This window comes from Pleurodeles waltl, chromosome 1_2 (assembly GCF_031143425.1).
Source record: "Pleurodeles waltl isolate 20211129_DDA chromosome 1_2, aPleWal1.hap1.20221129, whole genome shotgun sequence".
Lineage (NCBI taxonomy): Eukaryota > Metazoa > Chordata > Amphibia > Caudata > Salamandridae > Pleurodeles > Pleurodeles waltl.
In genome coordinates, this window is record NC_090437.1 from 572033598 (window position 1) to 572048321 (window position 14724).

The window sequence follows — 14724 nt, forward strand, 5'->3', positions numbered from 1 at the left end:
AGAACACCAGAAGCAAAGCTCTTCAGAAGAAGCCATGAGCGCTATGAAAAAATGTATTTTTTCGGGTTTTCTAGGTTTCTGTCCTTTTTTCGTTAAACTCTTAAATGTTTGGTAAATCGAACAACTTTCTTTTGTGATCTGCTTCAGATTAGCCACAGGAAGCACTTGGGTAACAAAAACATTTACAAAATGAACCACAAACACTTGACGTTTAAGGTCGATATGGGGGTCACCACAAGCTTTGCTTGCATGCAACTGAATCGAAATCAATTAAGAAGTAAAAAGGAAAAGAACTGTAGGACAGGAAACAGAAGCGCGTATAGACAAAAGGAAAAGTATACTCCATTTTTATGCATAAAAAAACATCACAATTTAAAATTCAGAGCTGTACCTCTTCTTGTCGAAGCAATTTCTGGTCTGATTTTCTGTACCCAGAGTATGAACACATATGTAACACTCGACACGCAAGGGCAAAGAGGACAGTTTTCAGGTAACAATGGGATTACCAGTGTAAACAATAGACAATTTCTAATCCTCACAAAATTGTGCACATTTATCTAAAAGTAAATGGATATAAAGGTTGCTACGAATGGAGAGCAAAGATTAAGTGCTAGTTCGAGCCAAAGAAACGATGACTTTTTTTGATTGCATTTTTGAAAGTACTGCTGCTTTCACTAACAACCATTATTGATCAAAGCTAATGCTAAATTATCCTTCATTGTGCTAATGAGAAACAGACCTAATAACAATCAAAAGAGAAGCAGCAAAGATAAAAAGCATACAATTCAAGTTCTCACTTAGGAGTGCGCAAAAGAAATAAAGCCATAGTGTTTCGGTACGTCCATCACCCGTCTTTCATTCAGAGGACTAGGGCTCAGGATTCCTCAGTCAGTCAGAGTATCCGCTTAATTTTCTTAGCTGGGAACAGAAGGACATAAAACCTTGATATACAGTAGGCTTTTGCCCATAACGCTTGGATTGAGTAATGCATTAGATGGATTGGTGATTTCATGACTTGCATAGCAAAGTGGAATCACTGAGAATCCACCTCTCTTAAAAACAGATTCGTAAACAATCATCCTTAACGATCTGGAAGACAAAACGAAATGTTCCGGTCTAGAAATTAAGAGGAGATTAAAAAGATGAGTTTGCATCTTTTTGCACTTGTACACCGCTTCTTCCGATTTCCCACGAGTAGCTGAACAAGAAGCCTTCAGCTTCCCACATTTTCTCACTGCAAGCATTTTAGGACTTTACATTCTAAAAGCATTCCTAATTCTAAAATAAAGTGACTTTACCTAACAAATGAACAAAATAGATGGTACCAAGGTAAGACAAAATACTACAGACTTTGCTACCAATTGCTCACTCACTTGGTACTGCTATCTCCCACTGCATTAACGATTGTGTAACATGAATGCAAATCCCTTCCTGCGTTAGAAAATTGGCAAATAGGTATCTTGACCTGAATTGGAAGGGAAAGTTCTTCTGCCCCAGATGCATCCAGTTCTTCAGGTCTTAGCATTGTGCTCAGTAAATACTTGGCCCAAAATGCCAATCATGTAATAACATGTTGGAGGCCGTCTTTGCTATCTGACAACCATAAGCTTATATTTCTTGTACCATGAATATGATAAAAAAAAGATTCATCTCATGGTATATAGTCGGATATTTAATGATCTCTGTCCTGAAAAACATTGTCTTTTCTAGGTGAGAACAGGTGAAGCAAAATATAGGTCTGGATGCAAAGTAGTTTATTAATTCAATAACCAATCACTGCTGGTGTCTACCAAAATAATTTGGTGTAAAACTATTGCATGTACACTTAGTTCTTGCACGCCCCTGTCCAAATGCTGTTGACCCTATGATACAACCACGGGCAGTTGACTTAATGTGACCCCGACAGAAGCAATTAGCAGCACGCCTTGCCGGTCAATGTAATATGTGATGTTGACCAAGGACGTTAACACTGCCTACTGAAATACCACCCTCCTCCATGCAAAACTACAGCAATTAGCAAGTCTCAACTGAACCACTACCTATTTTTCTACTGACAGTTATTCACATTGCTATACTGCCGGTCGGAGTGCTCTGCGTGTGCATTTGCTGGCGTTCTGGAAGGTGTTGTCAAGTATGGAATTTGCAATAAAACTGATGGTGAAACAAAATAAATAATGAAAAATATTTAAAACAAAGTGTGGTACAAGGGAAGTGAACATTCTAACTTTCAGTAGCATACACATGACTACTCTCTTGAAATTTACTATCCCTCTTAAAATGTGAGGGGGCATCACCAAATTAAATATGAAATGCTTTGTATCAAACGAAAAAAAGGTAAGCACAGCCACTCCCTGGCCCCTCACACTATGCCAAATCAATTTAGAGTCCATAAAATAGGCTCATCCAAAGTCAGGGTTTGAAGTTCAACATGTGAACTGTCGAAGTTGAAAATAGATTCTTTTTTTTTATCTTCAAACAAATGAAAATGAGTTCCGGGGAGGAGGAAAAAAAGTCACAATGTCATAAGTGCAAGTAAACAGGTTTCTACAGGAATTAATCGATCAGAACTGAAGAATGTCCACTGAAAGCGTGTCCTCCCAGCCTCATACTGTACAAATAGTGCATTGCTGCAGGAAGTAAGTTCAACTATCATGCAGGAGGTGTTTGGGTACATTTCCAATCAGGACGCTAGGACACTTCGTCTCACGAAGTCCGTGTCGTACCTCCTGTTGATGGCACTGTTGGGCGTCAACCGCTGCTGTCTACATTTCTTCTGTGTCGCCTCTGTTTCTGAATCACTCATTTCAGCATCAGGGGCGTAGCCATCATTGTCATTGTGCATCTTAAGACTTCCCTTTGTCCTGTCCATATCTTTGGGTGAAACACTTCCCTGACACTGATGCGGAGAGTTCTGACGGCAGGCCTCTTCTTGGGTCCCGCCCTGCTGTCTTTCTCCCTTCTTTGGAATTCGAAACCCTCCCCAGTTTTTGAGTGAACATTTGGGCATGGCAGGCACTTTAGCTGTCGGCTGGTTGTAGTGCATTTTAATGGTGGGACGACTGCACTGGGGCGTCGGCTCCACAGGGTGTTTCTGGGCTGCAGGTGCCACAGACTTGTCAACTGAGTAAGTCCCTGCCCGTTTGTTCTCGGGCTGCTTATGTGACGGTCCTGTGGGTTTTGAAGGCTTATGGGTGGGTCTTGCATGCTTGTCTTTTAACTCAACCTTGGAGTCGTCACAACGGTACTGGTTATCCCTTCGCTTCCTGTGTTCAGCTGCTGCAGAATCGTTTCTACGATGTGCAGTTGTAGTTCTAGTGTCTGTAATAGTATTTTCACAGCTTGCTTGCACTAATGCAGGCTCCCTTTTGACAGATGGGTTTGAGTGCTTGAGCAAGGTTCTTTCCATTTTCTTTGGGTGCCAAACTTCGCCTCTTTTCTGAGACTTCTCCAACTGCTTCCTAAAGTATGCTGAGTGCCACTTCAGATCCTCTATTTTGGGGGCTTCTGAAGATGCCGGCTTGCTGTTGAACAATAGCATCTTTTTTACTGACAACGAGGGATAAACTCCTTGGAGAATAAAAGAAGAACAATTAGAACACATAAAATAAAGTTTCTTAAAATTGTGCAACAACAGTGCATTCATGAGATACTCAAATAATTCAGAGAATTTACAATATGTAATCAATGTTTCTCAAGCACCAGGGTCGCTTGTAAGGTCAATAACCGTTGATATTTAAATTTATTATTTTCCATAGTATTCTGTACTTTTCAGTGATCTGCAGATTAAGTATATGAATCCATTATGAACTCACATTAGTTCACAAAGAAAATGCCAACTCTCTTCAATACAACAATTTGCTGGATATGCAGTAAGGAAATGGTACTTACCCTGCAAGCATCTGTTCACAGCGTGTAGCTCAGCTTACTAATGCCATCTAGTGTTAGGCTTGCACGTTTTAAAGTAGTTTTTTCTTCTAAAAAGCTTTCTAGTAATAACATGGGGTGGACTTCTCCCTTGGTCCGCAATAAACAATATACACAATAGGCATGACCACTGACTAAGTTGGATTGCTTTTCGCACTACGGATGAAGAGTGTATATTAAGTGTTGAGGGAGTTAAGTGTGCTGAACCATGTGACCATGTGTATTTTGCAATGTGGACTGATTAACAAAAGGCGAGATCTGTAATCATCACAAGCTTCCAGGGGAGGTAGATGGGTGCTTGAGAATCTACAGCAATACATTCTATGAACAAATACTTACATGGTAACATTTTCTGTTCGTTGCATGTGTGGCTGTAGATAGACATGCTCTTCATACACCATGAAGCAGCACCCTCCATAGGTGATGGTTAGCAAGTAGATGATGTAGATGTATGGAAAGCTGAAACCACCTCTGGGAGGAATTTGGGACTGGATCCAACAACAATCCTTTCTTTGTGAAACTAAATGAATGACTTGTACGCTGAGTGCTTGCAGCTCACTAATGCATCTAAAGAGTGTTATGCCAACCGTGAAGGAATGAAACTCTAAGGTGTACAGGTGTTAAAGTGCAAAGCATGACCCCATGAGACTCCTGAGAACTATATTAAGGTTCCACATGGGGGTATGAAAAGGCCCTTCAGGAATGTCCTGAATACCAAGATTATAATGTGGGGTGAATCTTTCCTCTTTGTAATGCACGCTGCTATCAAGAAGATGGAAGCACATTGACATGTAGGCAATACCCTTTTTCTGCAAATGTAAATACAGCAAACAACATACTGGACTTATCCTTCAGGGAGATTAGCTTCTTGGAAAAACAGTAATAAACAAACCTTTTGTGGTGGGTCTGTGCGTCTTCTGCACAATGGTCATGTATTTCTGGGGAGGTTCAGGTATCCAAACTCTAGGACCCCAGGTGCAAGATTGCTAGGTTCAGCTCTCCTGCATTTCTTTGTCTGACCTGGCAGTGTCTCTAGGTGAGAAAATGTATCCTTAGCGGATGTTTCTCATGTGGACTCATGGACATTTCCAGGAGTGTGGATTACCAGGGCTATTTGGCCTAGTTCGAGGCCATCAAGAGGAGTGTCACAGACATTGGTTTAATTTTCCTCCCCACATACGGGAGGAATGGGAGAGGAGGAAAAGTGCAGTCAAAGATCCCTGACTAGTTCATCCATCGAAACTCTGGCAATGGACTGTGGTTGTGAGTACCCGAGTGAAAAAAAATAAACAAAATGACTCAAAGTATAATAATACACTAGAGCATCTTGGTGCTACTTAATCACAGGCCTGAAAGCAGAAAAGTCATATAAAAAAGAACAACACTTAGATCAGCCCATAAAAAGCCAAAATTGTAAAGCCTTCCTAAATAGTTTGTGGTCTTCAAGAGGCTTAATATGAAGTGGCATACAAGTTCCATTCTTCGACCAAAGCACAGTAAATAGCCACTTGGTGATATACCACTGAAATGTAGTTCTTGGAAAGTCCAGGCCAATGTTATCAAGTGCTTTATGAGCTAAACAGAGCACCTTAAATATAATAGGATCCCTGACAGGAAGCCAATGGAGTTTAATAAAGTCCTGAGAGACTGGCTGATGTTTAGAAATATTTAATATCAGTTAGGCAGCAGCCTAAAAATGCTTACAACTTATTTGTCTGAAATGCTTACAACTTATTTAAGAGCAGCTGATTGATGTTCAGATAAGGAGCATTAATCAAGATGTGAGGAAATCAGGACTAGAACAACTGATTTTCCTAAGGAAAGAAGATAAAAGGGAAACGTTTCCTCAGTATTTTGATGATGCTAAAGTAAGAGGAAATGACTTCACTGACCTTGGTAGCAAAAACAAGTGTCATCAAACACAACTGGGATAGGAAGTGTGCAAACTCAGTATGCCCGCAAGTAGGGGACCAGCTAGATGGTTCGTCCTAAAAAATAACAGCCTCCGTCTTTTACACAATACATTTCAAATAGTTATTTATCACCAGATAACTTATTGCATGCAGTAATGAAAATTGGCAGCTGCAGCCAGGGTATTGCTAAAAATTGTAACAATTATATGGGAGTCATCTGCATATGAAAAGAATGAGAGGTCAAACTATCTGACCAGACCAGCAGGAGGTGTAAGAAAGATAAAAAAGGATGAGACTTAACAATGACCCTTGTGTGAGCCCACAAAGCAAAGAAAAAGGTTTCTCTCACCAGCAATTGTTTGTGACCTGTTAATCGGAAAAAATCTCAGCCGCCCAAGGACTTTACAGACAGGCCACACTCACGAAATGGTAGACGGAGTCAAACGTTGCTTAAGGATCAAGCAAAGTAAAAGTAGCAACGAGCAATGATTTTTCTGGTCGTCCGTGGAGCTACCAAAGCCGATTCTGTGCTGTGGCCACTTCTAAAGTCAGAATATGATGGGTCCAGAAGATCTTGGTTGTCCAGAAAGAACAATTTCTTGATTTAGCGCTTTTTCTAGGATTATTGCAGGCATTAGCAGGAGCAACGTATGGTAATTATTTTTTAAATCTCTGGCATTAGCCGCTGATTTTTTTATTGGGGGAAAAACTGTAGCTCTTTTCTAGGTACTGGGAAAAATCCTGAATCAATTATGTCATTGTATATAACCGTGAAATGCTTGTAGATAATATCTGGTACCAGTGGCAAGATTCTGGGAGGATAAGCAGAGGCTTTAGCTGCTACAACGGGCGTGGAGTTCTTGGCGGGCCTCTTTTACCAGCAACTCTGCAGACAAGTGCTCGTAATTAATGTGAAAGAGTGGATGGGAGAGGGAGTGAAAGGGTGGATGGATCAGTGAAAGAGTGGATGAGTGAAATGCTGGTTGGGTGGATGAATAAGTGAAAGAATTGAGGTAAGGATGGTGAGTGAAAAAAATGGATGGATCAATGAAAAGGGGGGGGTGGCTGGATGAAAGGGAGATGGATAAGTGAAAGGGTGGATGGAAGGATGATGAGAGAAAGGATAGCAGAGTGGATGAAAGGATTGATGAGTGAAAGGGTAGATGTATGGGTGAGTGAAAAGGTAGATGGATGGGTGGGTGAAAGGTGGATATGTGGATGAAAGGTGGATGACGGGGTGGATGGGGTAAAACAGAGGGCGGATGAGTAAAATGACTGATGGGTGAGTGAAAGCGGAGTGTGGAAGGATGCATGGATAAAAGTGTGGATTGAGTGAATGGATGGAGGGATGAGTGAAAGGAGGCATGTACTGATGAGTGAATGAAAAGCTGATGTATGAGTGAAAGGATGAATGGATAGAGGGAAAGGGTAGATGTATGGATTAGTAAAATTGGTGGCATATGAATGGACGAAAGGGTTGATGCGTGACGGGGTGAAAGGACAGATGGAAAGGGTGGATGGATGAGTAAAAGGAAGAATAGATGAATGGATGGAAGGATAGAGTGGAAAGATGGATAAGCAAAAGGATGGATGACTGACGTATGGACAAGTGAGAGAGTGAATGGAGGGACAATATGAATGGTGAAAGACAATGGAAGATGGTAGAACTAATGGATGACAGCACGTATCAGTGACATAATGGATATCAGCAGTTGGATGAATGGATAGATGCTTGGAAGGAAGAGGAGGGTTGCAGTGACTTGCTTCACTTGCTTGGGGTCGTAAGAGCTTTGTTTCAATGTGAGGGGTATTTTAATCTTCTGGCATATACTTGCTGTACTGTAAAATAGGAATCTTTCCGTAAGACAATGGAATTAGATTCTTTCACTTAGCGAAGAATTAGACCTTGCAGTTAAGTCTGATTGACCAACAGAAGAAAATTACTGATTGCATTAACTTTCATTTGGAAGAAGACTGCTAGTTTGGCAGCGAAATACTGTGTCAATTCATTGTTTTTAGGGGTTAACTTGGCAATAATACCTGGCGACCTACAAGAGCTCCTTAGCTGGTTTCCTAGCACTCCTAATTTTATGAGTAAAATACTTTGATGTTTCCTCAAAAATTTACCCTTTATACTTTCAAATTGTTTCATTGTATTTAAGGTTTTCTAGAGGATCATACGACTTCCTCCTTATTTTGCTGGTCTGTGATATTTTTGTTTAACTTGCCAATGCTTTTCTAAGAACTAGGACGCAGTCGGGTTGGGAAGCTTCCATCTTACCTGTTTCACTGCTGCTAATTTTCATTACAGTGGTAATCTGCTCCTCATACCCGGTAGCAGCCTGAACGACACAGAGAATGAAGAGGTGGCCTAGAAAATATTCCCTGATTAAACATAGATGGCAAGTTTTCATTCCATGCATGCACATGGCAAATCTGATGTGGGGCAGCTGGTTGATTAGCCCTCGGCAGCACTCTTAGGTTAAAACGATCAACCCAGTGATTTAGCCAAATACGTGAAAGAACAGTACCTGGAGGAGAAATTGGCATATTTTGCATTTACAGGGATGGCAGACAGGTTTATTTGTGGGATGTCTGAATGCTGGAAGTACCTGTGTAGGGTGTGTGGGTACAGTGGACTGGATGCATTCTGCTGAGTAGGTTTCCAAAGTTGTAGTCCACCCCTGGAGATGTTCCACTAACAGTTTGACGTCATGGTGGATCGTCCACTGCCAAATCGCCTGTGCTAGTGCAGTAAGTTGGGGGGGTCTGCATGCCCTGTTTCTTCAAGTAATCTATGGCTGCCATATTTTCATTCTTGATGAGTACTACTTTACCACAGATATGACCTTGAAGTCTGCTTTGAAGGCCAAGCATATGGCCAGTAATGCTAGGTAACTTGAAGTGGCTGCCCCAGTGTTGAGGGGCCCACACTTCCTGCACTGTCATGCAATTGAGACACTCTATCTAGCCTGTGAGGGAGGTGTCCGTGGTAATGATCACCTGCGGAAGAGGGTATGACGAAGACCTGCCCTGCACTCTAAAATGGCTGCTGTTCAACCGTTGCAGTGTACTGGCCTTCATCAACACTGGATCTTCCCAGTGATCCCACATGTGTGACCGTTTCCTTGCAAAGCGTTCCTGAAGGGCATGTGTTAGAAATGGGATCTCTAGTTGGCAGAGGTATTCACCTTTGTCCAAATAGGGACCACAAACCGTAGTCAGGGTAAGTCACACATAATCCAAATTATCTTGGGCTCACCCTCTGGTAGCCTGTTACTGAGCAGTCAGGCTTAACTTAGAAGGCAATGTGTAAAGTATTTTTGCAATAAATCATACAGTAACACAGTGAAAACACCACAAAAATACACCACACATGTTTAGAAAAATATAGGGTATTTATCTGGTAAAATTAAGGTAAAAACAATAAAGATTCAATAAGCAAAAATTGAGAAATCATGTTTGCAATATTAAAAAGAGTCTTAAATCTTAGAAATCAAAAGTTGCCTCTTGTTTGCACAAAGTACCTGGTTTGCATCCAAATTACCACGCATGGAGACTGCAGAGGAGGAGATGAGTGGAGAAATAAGGTGTGCATCGGATTTTCCAACGCGGGCCAGATGATGCATCGTTTCTTTACACACTGCAAGGAGCTTTGCGTGGATTTCCGGTGTGCAGTCTTGGTTCCTCATTGCGATGCGGGGATCTTTGGATGCCCAGGGACAATGCAGGGAAAATCCTGGGTGTGCGGGAAGAAGTCATAGGCGTTGCATCGATCCAGTAGGAGATGCGTCAAATTTTCTATCGCACTGCATGAGCTGCATCAGTTCTTTACTCAGGAAGTTGTGCTGTGTCATTCCAGCTCAGCTGTGCATCGATCCAGTAGGGTCGTGCATCGAATGTCCGGTTGCAATGCAGGCCCTGCATCAATCTTCACTTGTGAAGTCGGGCTGCGTCGTTCTGGTTCGGCTGTGTGTTGAATTTTCTCATCTCAGGGCAGGCTGTGCATCGTTTCAGGCTGGCTCTGTATCGATGAAGACTTTTTGGCCCTGAGACTTCAGAAAATAGGTGGCAAGCTCAATCCAAGCAAAGTCAGAGGGCTGCAGGGCAACAGCAGGGCAGCAGTCCTTCACAACAAAGCAGTCCAGATGAGTCTTTTGGGCAGCCAGGCTGCTCCTATTGACAGGTTGCAGGTTCAGGTCCAGAAGTGTCTCATTTGGTGGGGTAGAGACCCAGTTTATATACCCAAAAATGCCTTTGAAGTGGGGGAGACTTCAAAGAGTGGTTTTGAAGTGCACAAGGTCCCCTTTCAGTACAAGTCTGTCTGACAAGGTCCCAGTAGGGGGTCTGGCAGTCCTTTGTGTGAGGGCAGGCCATTAGCCTTTGAAATGTAAGTGTCAAGCCCTCCACCCTCCCAGCCCAGGAAGACCCATTCAGTAGGCAGATGAGTGCAGGTGTGACTCAATATCCTGTGTTTGTGGTCATCTGGGTGAAATGCACAAGGGAGCTGTCAACCAGCCCAGCCCAGACGTGGATTGGAGACAGACTGTGAGGCACAGATGGATTTAAGTGTAGAGAAATGCTCACTTTCTAAAAGTGGCATTTCTAAATATTAATATAAAATCCAACCTCACCAATAAGCAGGATTTTCTATTAACATTCTGGCCATACTAAATATGACCTGGTTACCCCTTTCTCATCAGAATCTACCACTCAAACAGTATATGAGGGTAGCCCTAAATGCTAGCCTATGAAAGCAGCAGGGTTCACAGTAGTGGAAAACGAATTAGGGAGTTTTCCACTACCAGGACATATAAAACACACATGAACATGTCCTGCCTTTTACCTACAAAGCACCCTGCTCTATATGTTACCTAGGGCCTACCTTGGGGTGGCATATGTAGAAAAAGGGATGTTTAAGGCTTGGCAAGTACTTTTAAATGCCAAGTCGAAGTGGCAGAGAAACTGCACACATAGGCCTTGCAATGGAAAGCCTGAGACATGGTTAAGGGGCTACTTATGTGGGTGGCACAATCAGTGTTGCAGGCCCACTAGTAGCATTTAATTTACAGGCCCTGGGCACATGTAGTGCACTTTACTAGGGACTCACAAGTAAATTAAATATGCTAACTGGATATGAGCCAATATTACCATGTTTTTAGGGAGAGAGCACATGCACTGTAGCACTGGTTAGCAGTGGTTAAGTGTCCAGAGTCCTAAAGCCATCAAAAAGGAGGTCAGAAAAAGAAGAAGAGGAAGGCAAAAAAGTTTGGGGGTGACCCTGCAGAGGCCATTTCCAACACGTCGCATGTGGAGTTTGGGATGCGGTACAATGGAAATGCATAAATTCATCATTCCTAGGAGTTGCATTACAGATCGTACTGTGAGCCAACAAATTAGCTGAAAAAGAGGCAGCAACTGCCTGAATGCCAACATTCCCTGCTGTTTGAGGTAGGCTTTCCCGGTAAATTAATTCAAAATGGATCCCATGAAGGATCAGATCTATTGAGACTGGAGGTGGGTCTTGGTAGCATTTATGGATCACCTCAAGCTGTGGAGCAGGGATGCCAGAGTGTGTGCTGTGCATTGCTGCCTGCCACCACTGTTGATTAGCTAGGGAAAAACATGAGTGCCTCCATCCCTTCACAAAATGGTCAGCCATCACTGCTAGATACTTCGTGAACACACTTGGAAAAGTGGTGATCCAGAAAGGAAGTACTTTGAACTGGTAGTGATGTTCACTTACTACGAAGTGAAGATACTGTTGGTTGGTACGGTGGATGGGTATGTTGAAATAGGTGTTTCAAATGGCAAGCACAGTAATGTTATTGCTTTGTTGGAGCAGACAGATGACATTCTGCAGGGCTGTCATATGGAAGTGTTCTGACCGGATGTATTTGTTGAAATGCCTGAGGTCTGGCATGGGATTGAGGGAACTGCCCTTGTTAGGAATAATTAAGTAAAGAGGGCTCACTCCTTTCCCCTAATGGTGCGGAGGCACCCTCTATACTGCCTCTTTTTTTGAGGATACCCTGTAGCTCTTCTGTAAAGGGCTGGAGATTGACTAGGCTGAGAATGTGTCTTGCAGGTGTAATGTTGGGAGGAGAAGTGAAGTTCTGAGCAATAACCGTTGTATGTGACTGGTAGGACACATTAGTCTGATGTGATTTCCTCCCACTGAGAAAGGTAATTTTGTATTCTTTCCTGACAAGTGCTGTGTGATCAGGGGGGATTAAGTGGGACTAGAGCAAGTCATTGATTAAAGGTGGAAGCTGCTTTACTGGAGCCCATTGCTTAATTTGTGCTTGTTGTGACCATAGATACCTGGAGTATGCACTCTGCGGTGCTGGTCGTTGAGAAAGGGCTCAAGATCCATGAAGGGAGCAGGGAAGACCCCGGTCTCGGGTGCATTAAACCATAATTGGTGGTTTTACAAAGTTGTCTATGGTGTAGAACGACAGTCATCAAAGCACAGACTGTTCTTCCAAATCAAATTGTCGATTTTTTAACCATGCAGGCCCATGTGAAAATACATGAGCCTTCAAGTTCTCAGTGTACGTCGTAACCTGATGGTGAAACCCCCCCCACCCCTCCCAAAAAAAAGAAATCTGAGTCAGTATCTACGCATACTGTGCCCTAAGGGAGGAGTCAAACCATATCTTGTGACTTGAAAGCTTCTTTTAAGAAAAACAACTTGTACACTTGCAAGTCTATCACACAATGGTAAGAGTATGCATAGCATGTGCATCTACAGCCACCTAGACTATGAACATAAATTGGAACATCAGTACATCTGGTCCATAGGTTGATGCACATCACATACATCTGGGTACTCAGTTGCTTAACAAGCTCTGGGTCAATTGGACAAAAGTCACCTACTCTAAACTGAAACTGTCCTAGCTCATCCGCACAACAGTAACAATGAATTTATAGTGCATCAATTATTGCATTCCTCATTTGAAAATGGAGGCTGCTGCTTTTTCCATTTGTCAATGTTCTATGATTTTATGGCCCATTTTTTCCCTTTCAAACTATATAGTGAAATGTATGACAGTACAAATAACAAATAATTAACAATAGCTAAAACCCCATCCCTCCCACCACCTTCCTCCCTGAACTCAAACAAGCATAAGGTTAGAATAGCAGACCCCATTCCATCCTTAACACCTCAGCATTCTTCAATAGCTATCACTCAGCCACCATACCTGCCTGCATAAAATGTTGAAGGATCTTATTGCACAAGACACTGAGCAATCATGCCCCTCATCGAGCAGTAACTCACAACATAACTTTTCAAAACATTTTCTTTTTTCATATTCTATTGTATTAGGTCTTTTCTACTGGTATTGGTTTCATGTGTTATATCCTTGGGATACACTACAATTATGGCCCTTCCATTCTCTTCTGTTAGGTGGAATAAGAATATTTAACCATTATTTACTTCTTTTCACTGTTACTGTCTCACAGGCCCTACTACCCACTACAGGTTCCACTACAATTGGATACATCAGTATTTCTTCAATTTGCCGTAGTGTTTTTAACCAAAAAATCTCAAAAAATCAGGGTAGACCACCATAAGGGTACTGTAGCACCTTTCTGAAAAACAGACAGTCAGGGAACATTTATCCAAGAATTGTAAGTAGATGAGTGGGCCTTTCAGAAACTGCCAAAATCTGGAAATCACCTTCTGCAACATTGCAAAAAACGTAACACAAGCTACATAACAAGTGTCAATGAAATGAATGCACCACAATGGTAAAGTACACTACACATGCTCCTCTTTCATACAATAACCAAAATCCCTGTAGATCAAGTTGTCTCTACCAGATAAGGCGATACCGAAGGTAAGCAACTTGTTTATCTGCTAGAGAATTCTAGGTGTATTTTCCTTACCTAAGCAATACCATCTCCAGAGGTTGGTCTGCAAACCAAGTTCATACTAGAAAGTACTGCAGGACTAAATGGGCAAAGTGCCAGTTCCCACGGACCTGGCTGTCCTAGCAGTAGTGTTTAGTAAATGTGTGCAGCGATGCTCATGTTACCGCCTGACAGATATCAAGGACTGGAACTCCGCGTGCCAACACAGTGGTTGCAGCTTTAGCTTAGGTAGAATGACCACGCAAACCCTCAGAGGGTTGCTTTTTGTGCAGTGCATTGCTGATCTTAATGCAGAGTATGAAACATCTAGAGATGGTCTGCTACTGCACAGTCCGACCTTTCCTGGCAGCCACTTATACTACAAAGAATTGCTCTCCACCTGGAACTCTTTTGTACAATCAAGGTAGAACGTCAACACTTGTTTTGGGTCCAGGCGGTGTAGTCTCTCCTCTTCCTTAGAAGGCTGTGGGGTGAGTAAAAAGTAGGCAAGGTGATGTAATGTAATGTGGGATTTATTGAAAAATGCACACAGAGGGCATCTTAGAGATGCCCCCTGTATGTTAGCCAAACTGCTAGTGTAGGACTGATCGGTCTGTGCCAGCCTGCCACTTTCAGTCAAGTTTCTGACCACATGGGCTGAAAGTCTGTCCTGGGTGCAGGTGCTTCACACCTCCCCCCTACAGGGACTGTAACACCTGGAGTGAGCCTCAAAGGCTCATGCCTCGGATTACAGTGCCCCATGCACTCCAGCTTCCCGCCCCAGGACAAAGCCCCACTTTTAGTGGCAAGTCCTGCAGGAAAATTGGGGAAAACAAGGAGGAGTGACCATCCCAGCCAGGACTACCCCTAAGCTGTCCAGAGCTGAGGTGACCCCCCTCCCTACAGAATCTTGGTTTGGAGAACAGGGACCAATAGGATTAGGTTTGTGCCCCCGTCCCCAAAGGGAGGGGGCACTAGAAGGGTTTAGCCACCCTCAGGGACAGTAGCCATTGGCTACTGCCCCCTGACT

The 14724-nt window shown here is 42.7% G+C and overlaps 1 protein-coding gene across 4 annotated transcripts in view; it reads right to left on the bottom strand.

Moving 5' to 3' along the window:
- Nucleotides 1–330: 330 nt before the first annotated feature.
- The window catches only part of JADE1 (jade family PHD finger 1), a 169554-nt gene continuing 155160 nt past the window's right edge, over nucleotides 331–14724 (bottom strand). For all 4 annotated transcript variants that reach the window (XM_069242204.1, XM_069242196.1, XM_069242212.1 and 1 more), the window contains one exon: nucleotides 331–3567. In XM_069242204.1, coding sequence (XP_069098305.1) covers nucleotides 2681–3567 — 887 coding nt within the window. In that variant the 3' untranslated portion in view covers nucleotides 331–2680. The remainder of the gene's footprint in view (nucleotides 3568–14724) is intronic.